At 40.8% G+C, this 19816-nt stretch overlaps 1 protein-coding gene across 2 annotated transcripts in view; it reads right to left on the reverse strand.

Moving 5' to 3' along the window:
- Positions 1 to 17502: 17502 nt before the first annotated feature.
- RTN1 (reticulon 1) overlaps positions 17503 to 19816 on the reverse strand; it is a 121397-nt gene continuing 119083 nt past the window's right edge. For both annotated transcript variants that reach the window (XM_009903781.2, XM_009903789.2), the window contains 3 exons: positions 19761 to 19807; positions 19613 to 19671; positions 17503 to 18098 (listed from right to left, as the gene is read on the reverse strand). In XM_009903781.2, coding sequence (XP_009902083.1) covers positions 18056 to 18098; positions 19613 to 19671; positions 19761 to 19807 — 149 coding nt within the window. In that variant the 3' untranslated portion in view covers positions 17503 to 18055. The remainder of the gene's footprint in view (positions 18099 to 19612; positions 19672 to 19760; positions 19808 to 19816) is intronic.

The raw sequence follows: 19816 nt of genomic DNA on the forward strand, positions 1-19816 counted from the left end.
AGTCTTCTATACAACCAGCTCTAGCAGACAGGGACAAGGAGGAGGATGACATGGCTTAAAATTCAGAAGCGTTTCTCCCATGAGAGCCACCACTGTGCAAAATTGAAGAGCCTGAATGAAGAGGCACTGTGGATGCAGCTTCTCTGTGCCAGGGCGTTGTACTAGAGCATCTTTTCAGCTTCTTTTCAGAGAGAACAGTCACATTAGTGTACATCCACCCACGCAAAAACACTTCAGCAGCACAGAATGAGAGCAGCTAGTATAAACAACAGACTAACTGCATAGCGACCACGTGCTGAAGGCAGAGAGAAGGTGAGGGAAGAAACTGCCTGTAAGAAAGTAATCGACAAGCACAGAATGTAGCTGGGGGGGGGCGAGGAAAGGAGGAAAAAAACCCAACAAAAACAACAGGAAAGCTCTGGCTGCTATTTCATGATGCACCTAAAGCTGATCTAACTGCGGTCTTCAAAAAGAGGAGTCCTGCTCTCCCTGGCCAACCTGCAACCTTGCCCTCCCTCCTTCTGTGCCACCACTAATAGGGGTAGCCAGATAAACGTAAAATTATGTGCTTCTCCCAAAAAGAAGAAATCCTAGATCAAGTCCCTGACTACTTTGCTTTGTGACTAAAATGCAAATAGAAGGGTAGAGGTAGAATATGCTTTGGACATCTTAAAATCAAGTCATACCAGAGGCAGAAATAAAAATGAATTTGTTTTCATCTGAATATCTACATTTGAGCTAAGACTTTATCCTCCCTTCATAGCCAGTGCAGGGAAAGAGGAATTTCCAGGTCATAGTTCCTCTAACTTCATTTGAAAAATCTCTTCTAGGGTGAGATACTTAAAAGGGCCTCTTTGTTTTCACTGTCTAAAAGAGACAATCAATAAGCATTCGGTCAGATGAACCTTACCCAAAAGTGATGTCACATCAGATGAGCATTATTATCCCTACTTCACAAAGATGGAGCTTGCAGCCTACAGCCCTCAAGTGCTCCATCTCCAAGTGTCAGAGAAGGGCTTTGGCATGGCTGGGATCAGAACTGAATGCTGCAGTTCTCCAGTCATTCCTCTGGTGCTTGCACATGGTCTTCAGCAAACAAACCTCTCATCTACACTCTTATGTGAGAGAATAATCCCGTCAAGTATCATATATCATTTCTCTTACCTCATTAGTAAGTTATTATTGAAAACGATTTACCTTTAACAGTAAGATTTATTTTGTAGGGTATTTCAAATTGTTTAAATGTGTAGAAAATTCAGTTCCCTTGTGATTTTGTTGTTGGTGTTGGTTTTGGTTTGCTTCATTTTGTTGGTGTTGTTGGGGTTTTTTTTTGGTTGTTTTTTTTTTTAATTCTGAAGTGAAGATTACTGTTTTTTTATGGTTTCCTCTTCCAGACATTCAAGGCTATGCCTTCAAATTTATTCCTGACAGTTAAAAAAAATCCACAAGTGAGAACCAAGCAATGTAACAGGTTTAAAAGCACTTCTTCCTTACAAAAGGGTTTTATATTATTTTTTTTTCTCCAGCTAGGTATTTTCTACGCCTAGATATATCAGCCCCCTTGCTCATACTTGCTCTCTTTCCTCCTTTTTTTCACCCTTCAAAACAACAAGTTACTTGGTTTAGAGGTAGCTGAGCAAACATGTGTCTTCAGAAAGTGTTGGCTTCCTATTAACAATCTTCAGAAAGCTGTTACCTACATCTCTGCTATAGAAGCTGTCCTGGCCAGGAAAGTCTTAGCTGTCAGCTTCTGCCATTGCACACAATTTAAACAACAGAAGAGCCTCATTTCCCTGTGGCCTTAAACTATAGTGAATACTCAAGCTGGCCTTGAAACACAGTAGAAAGTCATATTCTGATTCATGGTTAATGGTATGAGAACAGCCACTTGCAGAACAATTGTGGAGCAAGAGAAAATGCACTGAACTGATTGTGGGAGAAGCCCTCAAACAACTGGCCAGCAGGAGCAGGGAAGTCATTGTGCCCCTGTACTCAGCACTGGTTAGGCCAGTTAGATGTTTGATGAAGCCCCAACTAAATGTCTGGGAAAAGAAATCAGTTCTTAAATGGATGTTGGCTTTGGCATCACAATTTTTGCTTAAAAGCAATCCTATCTTTCAGCTTTGCTAGTGGTTACAGTCACCAGCTGAGACACTGGAAAGAAAATATACCATTGAATTTTGCTGTCTACAGAGCAAATTCTATATGCATGCATATAAATAGCTCTCATTTCCTTGGGAGGATGAAATATTGAGAGGTGTAAAATAAATGTGTAAAATGTTTTAATTTCAGATGAGTTACATCCTCAATTAGCTGAAGCAGTGAAAAAGAAAACAGCTTTATGACTTCAGCATGTTACATAAAACACTCATCTGATAGACTAATGCAGAGCCAGTCTGAAAGAGGTGATTTAGAAGGCTTCTAAAGGAGAAAAGAAAGTTTTACAAGACTTACACAAGTCTTGTAAATACATTATGGAGATACTTTTAAAATACATCCTGTTTGAAGTCATTCTGGTTTTAATGGCTTCAGAGCTCTTACAGGAAAAGTTAGCTACCTATGAACAGCTATCCTCAACCCGTGACTGCTGTAAAGTCTCACACAGCACAATTGTTTCAAGGCAAGACAAATGGCTAAAAAAACCCCAGACTTCCCTTTACACCTAGTCACAGTGCAAACCACCCACTTGCTGAACTCTGTACCCTCTTGCAGAATGCACTAACCTTAATGGGTACATCCTAGCAGCAGCCCCAAGAGGGAAGCATTCTTTTTCTCCCTTGGACTAATGGCATTAAGGCTTTGCTGATATAAAAAGCTCTACACAATCAGACCTTTCCCTTCAAGTGATTTTGTGATGCTCCTACTAAGCTGCTGTAGGTTCAGAGCTTACACTTCCTGCACAAAGGCAAACTACAAAGACACAATAGAGTTGGAAGCAAAGCTCCAACCCTGACTTCCAGTTTACTCTGCTGAGCACAAACCCTTTTTTCTCTTTATTTTGATGGAAGCCAGGACAAGCCTCAAATTTCACTAGCCCCTCGCATAAACAAAATCTACTGTTCCCCTGTTAAGGCACCAGGAGGAGAGCTAAGGCTTGGATCAGCTGTGTGATCCCACCAGACAAGGTTTAGGCTAGATGTTAGGAAGAAGTTCTTCATAGAAAGAGTGATTTGCCATTGGAATGGGCTACCCGGGGAGGTGATGGAGTCACCATCACTGAAGGTGTTTAGGAAGAGACTGAATGGGGTGCTTGGTGCCATGGTTTAGTTGATTAGATAGTGTTGGATGATAGGTTGGACTTGATGATCTCAAAGGTCTCTTCCAGCCTGGTTAATTCTATTCTATTCTAGACTATACAAGTCAGCTTGGTTTGTTTTATTATAGCCAAACTTCTGTGAGCAGCTGATTGCAAGCACATGCTAACCTCACTCCAGATTGCCTGTCTCTCTCTTAAGGTAGAATAAAACTCTCACAAGATAATGCCTCTAATAGTACAACCGTAAAGGATTAATTTAATGGTTACCAACTAAATCCCATGCATTTGAAACTAAATATTGGATTTTTCTTACCAGACTCTTACTAGCAGCAATAGTCTCTTCGAGGCACTGCATAATTTCCCAAGTGAATGCAGCGTCTTCATTTTTCAAGCGTTTCTCTAAATGAAAAATACAGTGAAATTAAAATGTATCATTTTGAAGCTTCAAGTAGTGCTCTATTGTTCTGCAAGAGTTATTCTGAAAAAGGAGGGTTTATTTCTTAATTATTTGCTAAATCTATTTTCCCTTATTCTAAAGTAGGTCAGCATCTTTCACACTCCTCCTCCTGGTACACTGAAAAAGTAAATGCATAAGTAGAATATGAAGTCCATAGGACCAGGTAAAATTTTCAGTCACAAAATGCTTCCAACTTCAATTCTGCAGAATTAATCTTTTAAAGGAGTCATTGAGAAAAGTTTACAGAAGCTTTGGATCAAAATAATTTTCCTTTAAGCAGGTTGTAGTTAATCTTCAGAAATTTTCCAGGCAGTCATGGCTTCATTATGCCTCTTTCCAACTAAAAATACTAATCCAGATCCATCAAAGCCTGAAGTGAGATTTGCATTACTCCAAAAGCTACTCTTTGTATTGTTAAATTTAATTTAGCTTGAGCTGGAATAATAATTGCAAGGATTTGAATTAATCCAAAAGATGACTTTACCTGTTACGGTGGCATGACATTTTTTTGTACTCTACTTTTGTGGCAGAAACTAAAGCTTCATAGGAGAGGGGGAAAGTTGTAATCCATGAAGCATGCAGCCAGGTGATGTGAGAGCTCTGTTTTTAATTTAACTTACTAACTTGCTTGAAAACCAGCAACTGTCCCATTTCACTAGGATCTTTGTTTGGAGTTGGTGGGAACAATGGCCAGCAACAGCCACTACCTCTGCCCTCTGTGCCCCTCTTCAGGCCTGGTGATGACCACCCATCAGTATGGCATTTTCTGTGGGCCATCAGCAGGAGAGATGTCAGCAAACCAGCCTATATATGCGTCAAACAGCAGAGTGGGTGGTGTTAGAGCAGAATTTGCCCCAGCTTTACCAATTAGCAGTAATTCCAGACAATTCTTTCTAATGACAGCAGTCTTTCCACCACCTTAAAGTCAACAGTACTACAAGATATTTTCCTCAGAAACATAACAAAATTAAAGACATATAGTGCACAAATGAAAAAATCCAAATAAAAATATATTTTAAGGTCTACTTGTGAAGACTTTTCCCAGTTCTTTAGGTGTTCTCTCTTCAGGACCCCCTTTGATTTCTTTTTATCTATATGATTTTCTCTCCTCATTTGCTCATTCAAAACATCTCCTTCAGAAAAAAACCAATTGAGATAAAGCATTCATTTTTTATTTCCCTCTACAGCTATTACTAAACCAAAACTAAATGCCAGATGTAAACTAACACTGGTGAATTATAAAACTCCAAAATACAGAGTTTATCTTAAAAAAAAAAAAAAATGCTCCATTTTTTCCTACATGCCGCTCCAAAGTTCAGCCAGCCTTTCATCCCATCCTCTTCACTGACAAAATTCTTCTCCTGCTCAAACCTTGAAGCCTTTAAAAAGTTGTATAAATTCAATGTGATGTTCAAAAAAATGTCAGATACCCATTTTCCACGTTTCTTGGCCTCTTATTCAGTGCCACAGGCACATGCTTCTGGCTTCAGAGCAGCATCAGCTCGTTGTCCCTGAACATTACTTGCATACCACATCATCAAAAGCTATAGTTGCTGCTTTGTCCCACCTTAAATCCCTCCTCACACTCCTGTCTCCTTTGGGCGTGGAATGAACTGTAGCCTGACAGTCTCCAGGAGGACAGAGCACCAAGATCATGGACATTTATTGTTCAAGTGCTTCCACTTGATCTTATACTACAGCTTATTCCACTCCAAGCCTTTTGTCTCAGCTGTGTATGCCTTTTTCTGACCTCTAGGTCTTACCTCTTTGCGGGACATTATAAATTCACAGCTTTGGAATCAAGTTGTTGAGATAATGTCCTGCAACTGTTCTCAAAGGCAACACTGAAACTCAGGCCCTAATTCCACACAGTCCTTGTCTGATAGCTGAGGCTTCCAGAAGGGACTATTGTGTGGTATACATCTATAACCATAAGCTGTGCTCAGTCCTTTTCATTTATAAGACACCAGTTTTGTTAGACAAGAATAACTTTCCATTACAGTTAAACAGATTTGACAGTGATGGAAAGATTTGAATGTTCTGAAATTGGAAAATTTCAAATGATAACTGGAGGCAGTGTCCCCCAGCATAGAATCCATCCCTCGAGACTCCTCAGCTGTAATACCCATCTGCCTCTACCTTTCAAAGAGGAGTATTTTATGAAATGTATCTCCTGGCACTGATTTCATTCGGTTTCTTTCCTCTGGCTAACTTTATTACTCATAGTGCAATTTCCTTGCTAACACTTGAAGTAATCCTTCTCTCATATGATGATTAATCTTTCCTTCTAAAGCAAATTTATTCTGTTTTTAGTCATTACTTCATCTCCTTCACAAAGGCCTTCGCACCAAGTCACTACTTGCTGAATTGCTCCAGTTCTGCATCTCTGTAATCCATCCAGCTACCCTGAAAGCTGGCTGTATTTCTTACAAGACACACTGTGATAAATGTGATTCTATTGGTTACATTAATCTTCCAAGAAGGCCAAATAGCTCCATAAGCAGATTCTTGTCTGATACAGCACAGGAGGAAAAAAAAATTAACATTCAAGACAATTCAATGGCTTCTAACCTTTCAAGACCTGAATGGAAAGAATTTGTGCTTTGAGCATATTTAAAATTTCCTTCTGCTTTCACATACCATGTCACATGCTCATTTCAGAGGCTGAGGGGACCACAAGCATCTGCCTCACACCACCTGTCACAGAGCCTGAACCACCATGCAAAGTGCATTTGCTTTCTGATATGCCACCTGCCTTATAGTGGAAGGAGAATTATGCTCTATGCTGCCCTGCATTGTCAGTGCTGGTAAACAGCAAGGAGGTTGTGTTACAGGTAGAGACTGCAGCTGTCCATGAAAACTCTTCTTTAAAGCAGAATTTCCAGAAATAAAATGTAGCAGCAAGGCTTGAAGAGGAAAAACCCTAGACATCTTCACATGTGCTTGCCAAAAAGTCTTGGGAGTCCCACAGAGGAACCAGATGGCCCCATATGTGATAATAAAACCAAAAGGACAAGGAGGAAATGCATTAATAACCATGGTAGCCATCCCCTTTAGAAACACATGACCTACATACAGCCCTTCCCTGCCAAACACTTGCAGTGGCTCTTCCCTTTGGATTTTACGTCTTCTGCATTAACCCAAACAAACCAGGCTGCAGGTAAACAGAAGACCACTGCAGCCATGGGGATAACCTTAAACATTTTTTCTTAGGCAGACACTTAAAATGGCAGATGATGCTAAGGCAAAATAATACCCATTTTCCCCATCATGCCCTGGCTCCACACAGCAGACTATGTGCAATACAAGGTTTGGGTCTTTCCTTGCTTCTGCCTGCCTGAGGCGGGAGGGACGTTGCCACTAGTGAGACCAGCACCAGGGCAGGAGGCACCATGGCAGCCCCCTAAGCCCTGTGTACACCCACTCAGGTTCTGCAGGTGGCTGGTGCCACTGCAGAGGATGAGAGTGCTGTGGCGGAAAGGCCAGGGCACAACATGGTGGCCAGGCTAGACCTTGTCGTTGCCAGGCAAACAGGTTCTGAGGTCCTAAGGCCATGCTTAATCTTCTCACCCTGGGGCAGAGGGGCAGACCTTCCAAGGGCTCAGACCTTCCAAGGCTTCCTGGTCTGCAGCCCCAGTAGACCTCCCAGGATTATGAATGGGTGTAGCCATCACCCCAGCCTCCCTGAGGTGCTGATGAAGAGATCGTGATACGTACAGTCATCCAACAGAGGCCTCAGGCAGGAGAAGACCTTACCACCATCCCCACATTGCATCCATGGGCACAATGGATGGTTCCTTGTTCCTGCAAAGTAATTTTTGGGGAGCAGATGACTGATTGGGAATTTTCTTCGTTTTTGCAACCTCTGTATTTCTGGTTTGAGGCCTTTCTCTGTCATGGACAATGAATCACATCAAGATTAGACCAAAATATTACAGTAAACCTAAAAGTCTTGGCCAGCATATTAAATGGTCTCCTCAGAAAACATAGGGCATACAGTACTTTCATGTCCTAGTCATTAAACTTGGAGACTATGCTGGCATCCCAACCTTTCAAGCCATGCACATTTAGAAAATCTTAATAATAGAGCTTAGATTCCTCATTGGCTTTTCCAAGCCTGCAGGCTGCAGCTGAGTTGCCTTTTGAATCTTCCCCATAGATCATGTTAAAGGCAGTCACCAACATTTTACATTTATCATTGTAAGAATAGGAACTCTAAGAATAAATATCCTCTGCTCAAAATGTAAGATAAAATATTGATTATTTCTGTGTGAACTAAGCTCATAGAGACAAATACTCAGAAAGATAATACCAAGAAATTTCTTTTTACTTGTCTAAAAACAAACCTAATAAAATGTTCTGCAACTTTCCTCTGGAGACAAGCAGCTTGTTAGGTGACGGTCCCTTTCCTTTCTACATATTCATGGCTGCTGCACCATGCCCAACTATTTCTAGAGACCTTCTTCATCCACAATCAGCACTGATTTATGGCTCAGCAAGGGACAATCAGCAAAGGTGGTGCCATCCTTCACCTCTGGCACTCTGAGAAATTGCTTTGAAAATTGAACTGTGCCAAGAAGAGCTACGTGTTAAATGATCTGCTGTTAATCCTATGTGCTGAGTACATGGACAGGACCTGATGCCATTTGAGATGAACATCCTCCTCCCCTTCTCCTGGTGTATACAGGAGATGGAAGGGAATCATTGTCTGCTGACTTGTAGACTGTAGAAATGCTTTTCTGCAGTTTGAATATGCAAAGTATCTCCACAACTTCATTTCACCATTATCTAGGTGAATATAGTAATTCCTGAACTAGTGGAAGTCCTGCTTATAGACCTGAACTAGTAAAAAACTTATTCTAACTGGCTTAAAAAATTAAATTGCAGGGCATCTAATTTGGTAGCTACAAGATAATGTTTTGCAAGGAAGAAAGGAAGGGTCCTCTTTTCCTGAAGATCTTTTTAACTTTTAAGTAGAGGTCAGGTGTTGATGAATTCAGCAGTTGCAGAGTGCAGGCAGTTTAGTCCCTGACTGAAATTCAGGCACCTCTGGGTCAAGTAAACAAATTGATTTCTATTCTACCATAGTACTGAGGGCAAGTTCTCAATTCTCTTGGTGAATGCAGGCCCTCAAATTATACTTTAGGAAAAACTACAGGTTGTTTCCTTGTCAAGCAATTAAGCATTTCTGTGTAGAAAATTGACCCATTCTTCCTTCGTTGTGTTGGTTTTGTTTTAAAAATATTCTAGTCCCCCTGTTGGTACAGATAGCTTTGGAAAAAGGTATCAGCAAAATTACAGATTTTAATGGAAAAATAGTAGTATTCTTTCTTGTGAAATATATTTCTTTCCCTGCCAAAACAGTCTCGAAATCAGAACTTCTGATGTGATTTTTTTTCCCCAGCAGATATTTCAACAGAAGGTTTCCCTAGAACTTAAAACACTTCTGCAGATTTGCAAAGGAGTTCAGGCTCTTTAACAGAGTATCTCTAGTGGCTCTTACAGAAAAGTTCCACCACAAGGCTATTCCCTCACCTAGAGACATGCTTTTTCAGTTGCCATCATGCTACCTGTGCAAGTCCAATACAACTTTATCTGCAGACTTTGCTCTCAAACTCCTGTCAAAGAGGAGGACAGTAAATATAGCACAGATATATAAATTGCACGCATGAGCAAAGGAGAGGTCATAACAGAAAATGTTACCACTGCAGCAGGGCATTTAAGCTAAGAAATGCTTTGACTTCTAGCTCCAGACTTCTAGAGATTTATTGCTGCCCTGAATCTGAAATAAATTTAGATACTTCATTGATCACCAAGTGGGAACAGTCAAATCTCTGCCCAGCTTTAAAGTGAGAGTAGCTGGGCAATGCAGTATCAGCTTACAAGCCCTACTAGGATATTAGGTCTGAGTAAACAGGGGTAGTTTTGCCTGGGGAAAATGGCTTTCTCCTTCCTTTTAATAAAACTCACAGCCTGAATATGAATGAAGCAAATGAATGTTCAATGAGAATGACAACTTACATCTCTGATAAACCATCTGCTTCCTGTCAAGTTTATTAGAGTAAAAACCAAGAAGGGAATTCCAGTAAATTCCACCCCCCACCCCCCCTATTTGCTTATGTCAGAAAAAAAAAAACCAACAAAGCAAAACCAGCAAAACCTTTAGATCTATTTGCACTCATTTCTATTAACCTATCCATCACAACCTGAATTTAATGGAACTGGAACAGGTTGCCCAGGGAGGTGGTGGAAGCCTCATCCCTGGAGGTTTTTAAAGCCAGGTTAGATGTGGCTCTGGGTAACCTGATCTAGTGTGAGGGGTCCCTGCCCATGTCAGGGGGGTTGGAACTAGATGATCCTTGAGGTCCCTTCCAACCCTAACAATTCTATGATTCTATAATCTGGTTACTCTTTTCCCTGAATACAAAACTATGTCACAGGAAAAATTCCTAGAGGGAAATATGGATCACTCTTTCTTTATAGCATCTTCCTAACTCCCAGAAAACAAGACTGCAAGTATCTGCGAGAACTAATAAGCCTTTAAAACTTTGTCAGAAGTCTAATGGTAGCCTCACTCATGCCTGGATGTCTTTGATGAGCCTGGAATGCATTTCTTGGGATCACAAATATTATTACTAGTTAATAATAAATGACAAGGGAAATCTTTTCATCTCAAAAACGATTGTCCAATTTTGAGTTCACATGATCTGGAGAGAGCTGCTTGACACAGTAGATCACAGAATCATAGAATACTTTGGGTTGGAAGGGGCCTTTTAAAGGTCATTTAGTCCAATCTCCTGTACAGTGAGCTGGGACATCTTCAGCTAGATCAGGTTGCCCCATCCAACCTGACTTCGAACATTTCCAGAGATGAGGCATCTACCACCTCTCTGGACAACCCAGTTCACCATCCTCATTGTGATTTACTTGTCCATATCAGCTGGTCATCTGTAATATTGTCTTCCTGATAAATAAACACAGAGACTCTCTAATGGTTAATGCACCAGTGTAATAATTGCTGGAAAGAAGAAGGAAAAAAAAAAAAGGAAAAAAAAAAAAAGAAAAGTGATTTCCTTCAATCACTTCCTGCAAACTCACTTCCAGGTCAAAAAAAAAAGAAAAATAAAAGAGCCATATGGGGAATTTCCATCTGCTTATTTTATAAACAAGACAATTAGCATTGTATGTAATCCATTTCCTACCTTGAATGACTCCGTGATTCACACTGCTTTTTCCTAACTGTTATTTGGGAGCTAGTGTTAATTTTCCTGAGCAATAATAAATGTTAATTTCCAAGCCAAAACCATGGAATGTATTTTTTTTTTCCCTGTGTCATCATTAAGCAGCTTAATTAAACACCAGCTTAAACATCTTTTAGCCTTCATGATGTTCATCCCCAGAGTACATGTAAAGAACAACTATATCCCCCTTCTTAGCCTTCATTTTTGCTAGCCACACTCTTCTGGATTCCATTCCTGTAATGATGTCTGTATTTTCTTGGCTACCCCTAACAGCGCTTCTCTGTCTCACTGAGCACTTTCATACTGTGTTCAACCAGGGTTTTCTCATCTGATTTTTATTGCTCATGGGCTTAAAGATTATCCAGTTCCTTTCATATGGCATCTGAATGGTCTCCTCTGATAGTTCACCACTTTGTATCTTTAGCAAAGCTCATCAGCATCTTCTGCATCTGGGATATTTTATTTTCATTTTATGCACACAAAAAAAAAAGAAATATGACTGATATTTGGGAAGCCTCACTGCTGACCTCTCCTTTTAACACTACCAATTACCATCTGCTCCAGAAGATGTTCTTAAAATCTTTTATTACTTGTCATTTTATCTGATTCCCTCATAATTTCTCTCATAGCAGCATATCACAGACTCCAGGCATGTGACCGTGTAGCAGCCTCTCTGCCTGATTTGTTTCACAAAACTGAAATTACGATACCAGAGCTCAACTTGCAAAGCAGAGCATTTCACTCTAGGAAGAAGATTTACTCAGGTCTCTTGTGACTGGATAGCTGTAGGAGTACCTCTGGATAAACAGCACTAGGAACAACGTTTTCTTTTCGTTTGCACTATTGGTATAGTGTGTGAGTCATAGACTTGTGATTGCTTTGGGAAAGTGGGCAAGATAAAGCACTTAAGAGAGGATCTTGGTTATATATTGATAGCACAATTAAAATTGAAGCATGTTTCTGAAAGTCTGGTGTTCAAAAGTGGCACTGCTAGTATCAGATTTTTATACTCCTTATGTTGTTTTTTTTTGTTTGTCTTTTTTCTAAGCTGACATGGAAACTTGGAGTGTACTTTTTGACAGTTTTGCTTTCTGTAGTTCATCACAGGCCCACATTCCAGCTGAAAAAAGTTGCCAATTGCCTAGATTTTGAGGGAACATAGAGGTGAAGATTTCCACAGCTTCAAAAGTTCTAACTTGAAGTACAAGAAGTGCTTCCTCAAATGAGCTCTAAGAAGGTTATAGCCCCACCTCTTCCTAATTAAGTGCCACAGATTTTCTGGTAACTGATGAGTTAAGATGATGTCCTGCTGGTAACTGCTCAGAAATTATGTTTCAAGTGAGCCAAAGGTGAAACTTTCTCACTCAGTGGAACTGGTTAATAATGACATGGATGGTGTTTTCTCCAAGCCAGCATCTGTGGAATAAGGAGAAATTGCCTAACTTGGCAAATTAAGACTATTTTGTGTAAAGAGATCTGCTATTCATGTTACTCCACAGCCTGGATGTTATATTGTTGGGGTGTTGGTTGTTTGCTTTTTTTTGTTAAGTCACATCTATACATCATTATAGACATTTTTGGACTGATCTGAGATGTTTTACATCACTTTAGCCAAATTAGGAGGCTATACAAAAAAAATTAAAATGTAATTAATACTCTTTTTATAGCTCTTTCACAAAAGGAAATACATACTGTGAAGGACAGCTCCCCTGGACTAAATTATTTTTTCAACTTGAACAAAAAGAGCCAGGAGGAGGCATAAATTGCAACCCTGAAGCTGAATCACTTTGATATTCATTGAAAATGAGAAGAGGCCCTGACGTGCTAGCTAAGGGGCAAACAGGAGGGAAAACCTCCGAAAATGTGTCAGCACAGGGCTGCTTTGCCTTTTGGTTTTCCTAGACTGCTTCTGCAGCTCTATCCCATCCTCTTAGTTTGATCTTGGTCCCTTCAGCATCCCACAGCATTTTGGCTGAGGCAGAGCAGGCATGAAAGGGAAGATGAGAACTTGGGCAAAGCAGAGATGGGCACATCCCATTCAGTGGGGACTGCTAGACAGAATTGCGTCCCCATTTACTTGCCTACCCATGTAACTTCACCTTGCTTTGCACACACATGCCATGATAGCCTCCAAATTATAAATCTGGCATACTTGTAGATTTAGTTCTAGGGGAGATGCAGGGATGGTGAAGATAGCTGGACTTGCAGCAGGTTCAGGGGGCTGAGGACTAGTTATTTCTAATTATACAGAGCTCATCCTCCCCCATTAGGAGGTATCCATACAAAGAAGAAGGTAGAGTTGTTGAGGTAACAAATCAGATGTCTGATTTGGTAGCCTGCAGCTGCTTGGATTAGAAGAGAGCACCAACAGATCTTGAATTGACTGTTCACTTAGGAGTCAACACCAAAGGCAAGGAAATAAACAGTTCAAGTAAGAGAGAAGCAGGTCAATCCTATGTATCTACTTACACTTGACTTCTGTTTCCATCTGCACCTGTGGAGAAGGGTCATCCACTCCCAGTATCTTTCTTCTACTGTGGCAGAAGGCAGAATTTTGCCCCTCTATCCTGTAAAGGTGCTGAGCAGCAAGGAAGCCTAGTGGAAATTTTTACAGACCTTTCCTTCTTCTGTTTTCAGGTGCTGCAGCTATTGACTGTTATCAGTGGGCATGTCTCACCCTTATCAAAGTGCCATATGTTCCGCAGTGGCTGTGTGCGCCAGCCAGTCTTACCAGGTTCCTTCATGCCAGCAACCTCACTCCATTGATTCCCAGCATCCCAGGAAGCTTGCATGCAAGTTCCCTGACAGAACGTCTTTTAATTCTGTGCCTGACAAAAGAATATATTAAGAAGAGGCAGGAAAAAATACATCACATGATGTTTTCAGAGCTGCCCTGGCAAACACATGGGCTTGTCACATATTTCCTTGGGCCAATATGGAGAAGGAAAGGCTGGTAAGCTTACAGTTAACTCACTTGTAACCCACCAGGACAGGTATGGAAACCAGGTGCCATCTGAAAGTGTGGAAGGAGATAGCAAAAGCTATGGAGAAGCACAGACTCTCTTTAACTGCATTAGTTCCTCCCCATTCCAGGGATTTCCTGACACTAATGTGTTTTATGATCCTACTCTTACTAGATTAATATTAAAGAACAGAGGAAGCATAAAATAGATCAGCAACAGCTCAGAGGCAAATTCATAAGCTAGGAGAAGAGTGGAATACTGCTGAGAGACCAAGAAACAGGGAATCAAAGCAAGCAATGTTAGAGCTTATTCACATTTCACATTGAACTATCAATGGAATGGTCATTTTAAGGTACACCAGCAGACATTCAATGATAAAAAGCACTTACACAGCTCTTCAGTAAGTATTGTGCCTCTCCTTAACAGGCAGCAGTTTAGGGGCATGCTCATAAAATTTCTGGAAGGCACAGGTGACACCATGGAGAAGCTCTTTTAAAATCCTAGAGCCTAAATCATTTGCAGCTGTAGAAGTTTTTATGAAGTTTATCTCTCACCAGTGCACTACTCCTGATTTCATACCCCAAGCCAGCATTAAACTGGTTTCATTTCTCATAAACTGTCATTTGAGTTGTTTTTCTTCCTTGAAAGGGAACAGTGTGCTGAGCAGATTAAGCACTAGACAGCCAGTTTCCAACCATGGAAAGGCTTGGTCTAGATCAGTCCTTGAATCTAAACCAGCCTCTCAGCTGAGACACTCATCTTAGAAAAGTCTCAGCTTCCTCTCCAGGTAGAATGAGCATCTACCCAGAGATAGTCTGAAAGACACTGCTTGGACAAGGTATTTAGCACAGATGTAACTCCAGCCACCTGAGCAACCTCACTTTTTAGGTAGGTCTTTGAAACTTCCATACATTTCAATATCTTTTTAATGCAGCCTTAGAACCAAGAGGATAAGCTGACATCTGAAGTATTAGTGATGGGGTGTGATATCCAGGTTCCTCTGGCAAGGAATATTTTGAAGAGAAAAAGGTGGGTTAATGTCCTTCTTGCCATTTTACCCAGGCAGTGTGAGTTGCTTCTCATGTTTCAGTTGCTTTAAATCCCTCACAGTTTTGCTGATTTTGCCTTTCAAACTTGTCCACAGCTGTTCTTCACTTTGAATGAACTGAAGCTCAGAAACAGAATAGTTTTACAGCTTGTGTACCTCAGAACACATCTCAGCCCAGGAATGTGTGTCATTGTGGTATCTTCAGCCATCTACTGTAATTGCACTAGAATATTTTTTGAAGTAGGGCTCAATGTTGTTTTTTCCTCCCCATTTGTTTGAAAACCAAAACACATGGAAGTATAGCCCCTTCCCCTTAGTGTTGCTCTGTGAATGAGACTTATCAGGGACCAGTGAAGGTACCACAAGCTTTCACTCCCTGTATTCTCAGGGTCTATGTCATTGCAAGCTGACCATGAGTTAGTAGAGATTTGTAAACAAGGCTTATGGGAGCTTTGGGCATGATCCCTTTCTCCTAGTTTCCATGTCCAAAAGTATCATGAAAAATGCTGCCATGACAAAGTAAAGTGATATGGACAACACAAGCAATCCAAGTCCTGGCTAAAGTCCTCTGCTTCTGATACGTCTCACTGTACCAACCTCTTTCCACTCATCAAATTATCCTGTCTCAGCTGCTCAGCAGCACTTGCCCACTTACAGGCTGCTACTGCCAAATATAGGGAAAGTCAGGGTAGCTGTAAGCAGGTTTGGGAACTGAGCTGCAATAATGGGATGTGAGAAAAGATGGAAGTAAAGGATATGGGCTTGAGAGGTGGATGTGCAGGGCTTGGAGTGGAGTGTTGTGAGGTTTGAGAGAGGGTGATGTTGGAAGACACAAGGATGATGTTCTTGGTGTCTATTGATTTAGGTTCTTCAGAATATTTGGCTTCTTCCAGAAGGTTTTATTTTGTTTGATTTCCAAATATACTGGAAATATAGGCTTCAAATCCTCTTTAGCATTCAGCATTGCAAAAGGCTAAGTCCTGCTGGTGTTCATGGGAATACATTTATGGGACCAGCGGGATGGGGTATTAAATGTGCTCATTTTCAAAATTAACCTATTGGATCCATGTACTCATCTTGTAAGTAGTAAGAATTTTGAAGGTCAATCTCTACCCTCAAGGACACTCAAACAGGCTGTACTCTTCTTTAGAGATACTGGGCATGTAGTGGCCATTTACATGCACTAGTAAGAAAGCATAAGAGCGAGGGTAGATGTTGAATTTTAGCTGCTGACTGCAAACTACACATGCTAAACCAAACATACTCCAACAAATGTCACTTTGAGGCATTGCATTTTTCAATGAGACAAAAAGTCCATAACTAGCTGCTGGTGACATTTAAAAGACACAAGTCTATTGTTTTTAAATAAGAGCAATGAAGAGTATTTAAATATAAACTTTAAACTAAAATAAGGGTACTTGAGCCTCATCACAAGACTTTTCCAGCCCATGAATATGCCAGTGTTTCTACCAGCTCCTCGTGTGGTTTTGGGTTGTAGATTTACATACAAGCAGCACTGCAGCATGACCTAGGACAGCTATCACCATGTCCATACACAACTGAGACCAAGATGAATTACATGTATGAATGAGACTTCAGTTCAAAGAGTTGCGAGAAGAGTTCAAGGATCTAGTGCTTTGTAGACAGAATGATTTCTGCAATAAAATTTTTGCAATACAAAAAAACTTCAAATTGGATGAAAATGTTTTGATGCTCAAATTTTTACATGAAAGCAAATAATAATTTCTACACTTTTGTTCCAGAAATGGGCAAATCATTCAGCACATAGCCAGTTCTTTGTTTAGAAGAAGTCTAGATAATGTTCAACAGCTCTTTCTCTCGTCTGATGGTTCTCAAACACCAAATGCCAGTTTCTAAAAGCCTTCACCTTTGAACAAAAGCAAATGTTTATTTCTCTTCCCAGCATCCAGGTTCAGCATCAATCCCACAGTTTAAAGCAGATTTCAAAGAACAACTTTGGATAAGAGATGTTACACCTGGAAACTTGCAGGAAACTACAAAGTCCACTGCATCCACTGCTGACCCCTCCCATAGTGCGTTGCTTGTGATTTGCTCAACATGCAAATGGAGGAATACACAATTATTCATGTTCCTGTTGTTTGCCAACACCACCATAAAACCCAACCTAGTACAGGTGATCTTGTTGGGCTGCACCATTTTGTAAGGGCAAAGTATGTGTGCTTCTCAGGTTGGGGGAGAGAGAGAAAATGTTGGTTTTTTTTTTTCATACCGTATGTTTCCAGTTTGCGAATGTCAGGACAATCCCAGCAGCAACAACAGGGAGGACTTGCTACATTTAGTAACATTTATTTCTGCATTCGGTATCAAGTACATAAGTGCAAATATTCAGAGTCCATAATTAAGTCCATTAGGAACTACAGAGAATGTAATACAAATTGTAATAAATTTAACATGCTGGAACTTTCCAGTTACCATACATGTAAATCAGCCTGTCAATCCCTTACCACAACAGTGCTGGGCTTTGTTTTCATCATTTATTGAGTATTTTTGTTTCCAAGTTATACAAAACTGATTACCATAAGTACCGATTACTGTTCATTTTATTTGTGCTGGAAAACACGAAAACATCAGTCTACAATTCTATATAGTTAATAAAGATGAATCCAACCAGCAACCCAGTGACGTAGAAGCAATTTTAACTATTGCATCGGTGCGCTAAGCAGGAAAGCCCCTAGCCACATGTAACATTAAAAGTTATAGAAGCAATGCCAATAGAAGAAGGAAAACCACTAAAAAAATAAAATAAAATAAAAAGGTCAATATTATTTAGGCTTTCACCATCATGCACTTTATAAGCAACACAAAAAACCACATCTAGTACACTTTTCTTTTTACTATACTTTAGTGCTTGACACAAGTGATTGCAAATATTCTAAGTGCAGAAGCAGCAGGGGAAAAGCACTGCTTCCGAGTTTTCTCCTTCTAAGATTATGGTGTTGAGAAAAAAAAAGACCAATAAATTTGCAGTAAAGTGTAAGAACAGAGCTTCTTTCGCTCCAGATTCCCCCATTACTCGCTACTGTGGTCGATGAATTCTTGGCATCTGCTTTACTCTGCCTTTCTCTTAGCACCTGGGATTTTAGCTTGAATCCTGGAAATAAAGAAAGGAAAAAAGAAGAATTATATGGTGAGGTAGCCATTCCATTCCAGCAGATCCTCACCTGTAGACCTAAACCAGGAGTAATCTCTATCTTGTGTCCAATGTGTTATCCAATAGGCAGAATAGAGTCTAGTAAGAAAAAGAGTTGATGCTCATTTCAGTGTTCCTAGTTCTGTGAGTGTTGGTGGCTCATGCAACTATGGAATATAGGCAGCAATATTCTCTCTCACTTCATTATTCTACCATGGTCTGCAGTCTACTGGAAGCCAGGAATGAAATTTAGACAAGGCTAAGAGTTTTGCAGAATCACAGAAATATTGGCTGGGTAGGACCTCTGAGAGTCTTGAATCAACTTCTTAAGTGAAGCAGGACTACTACCAGTGCTAAAGCAGGTTGGCCATGGCTTTGTCTTGTTGCATAGAATCACAAATCATAGAATGTGCTGGGTTGTAAGGGACCTCTAGAGATCCAAGCCCCCTGCAGTAAGCAGGGACATCCTCAACTAGGTTTGGTTGCTCAAAGCCTCATCTAGCCTGACCTTGAATGTTGAAAACCTCCAAGGATGAAGGTTCTGGCATCTCCCTATGTAGCCTGCTCCAGTGCCATCCTAATTTCCTAGTGAAAAGGTTTCTCCTAATGTCCAGCATTAACTTCCTAGGCTGGATTTATGTTGTTGCTCCTTGCTATAACATCTGCCACTACTGAGAAGAATTTGGCTCTATCGTCTTGTAACTTCCCATCAAGTACATAGAGGCTGCTATGAAATCACTCCTTTGCTCCTTCTGATGGGTGAAACAAGCCCAGCTTCCTCAGCAGCTCCTCATGAGTTGCTTTCTGTACCTCACCATCAGTTGACCTTCCACTGAACATATGTTATTCAGACAAATTTTGCAAAGCCACAAACACAAACTGTTGATATGTATAGGTCTACCTTCCAGCTCCATTATCCTGCTTGAGCAATTCACAAGTTTTGAGAGCTATGCTTAACCCTCACTGTGTCCTGAAGGATCCCACAAAAGCTTTTGATACAGGAGCATATTAGGAATGTATTAGGAACTAGACCAGACTGCATAAAAAATTTCATCTAGGTCTTCCATCTGTTCCATGGTGGCTTGAAACATCAGGATCATGGTGCTGCAAGGTATTTTCTTTCTGCAGCAGAGTAGTGTTCTAAATCCCACTTTGCTCATTTATGGTATTATTAACTCTGAAGGATGGAGTCCTTAAATGCAAAACCCCAGACACCAGCTCCTGGTTGGGCTGCTCTGTCCACAGCTCCCCTGAATGGCAGGAGAAGGAATAGAAGGATGTAGGGTCAGAGCTCTGTCTCAGCCTATGCTCAGCTGAGAAGGCCTGTGCTCCACCAGGGATTTGCCCTCCTGCAGTCTCTTAGATGCCAGGAGATGAGGAGGACATAATGTCTCCAGGACCACCCAGCTCTTAGTCACCCCAGTTCACTGCACCCTGACAGCAAGACTTCTGGCCAAGCCTGCTGCTGAACTCACTTTGCCACAACAGTGTTTATGTGGGTCCGCACAAGTCCCAAGTACTGATCAATCTGTGCCTGCAAAGACCAAAAGGAGATCAAGTCAATCGGGCATCAACAAGGCAAAACCACCAGAGACCCAAACTGCACCATGCAGACAGACTCACCTGGTACTTGTCATATACAACAGGGAGAGTAAACATAGACACCACAGCTGAGGAGG

Source organism: Dryobates pubescens, chromosome 5 (assembly GCF_014839835.1).
Source record: "Dryobates pubescens isolate bDryPub1 chromosome 5, bDryPub1.pri, whole genome shotgun sequence".
NCBI classification, from domain to species: domain Eukaryota; kingdom Metazoa; phylum Chordata; class Aves; order Piciformes; family Picidae; genus Dryobates; species Dryobates pubescens.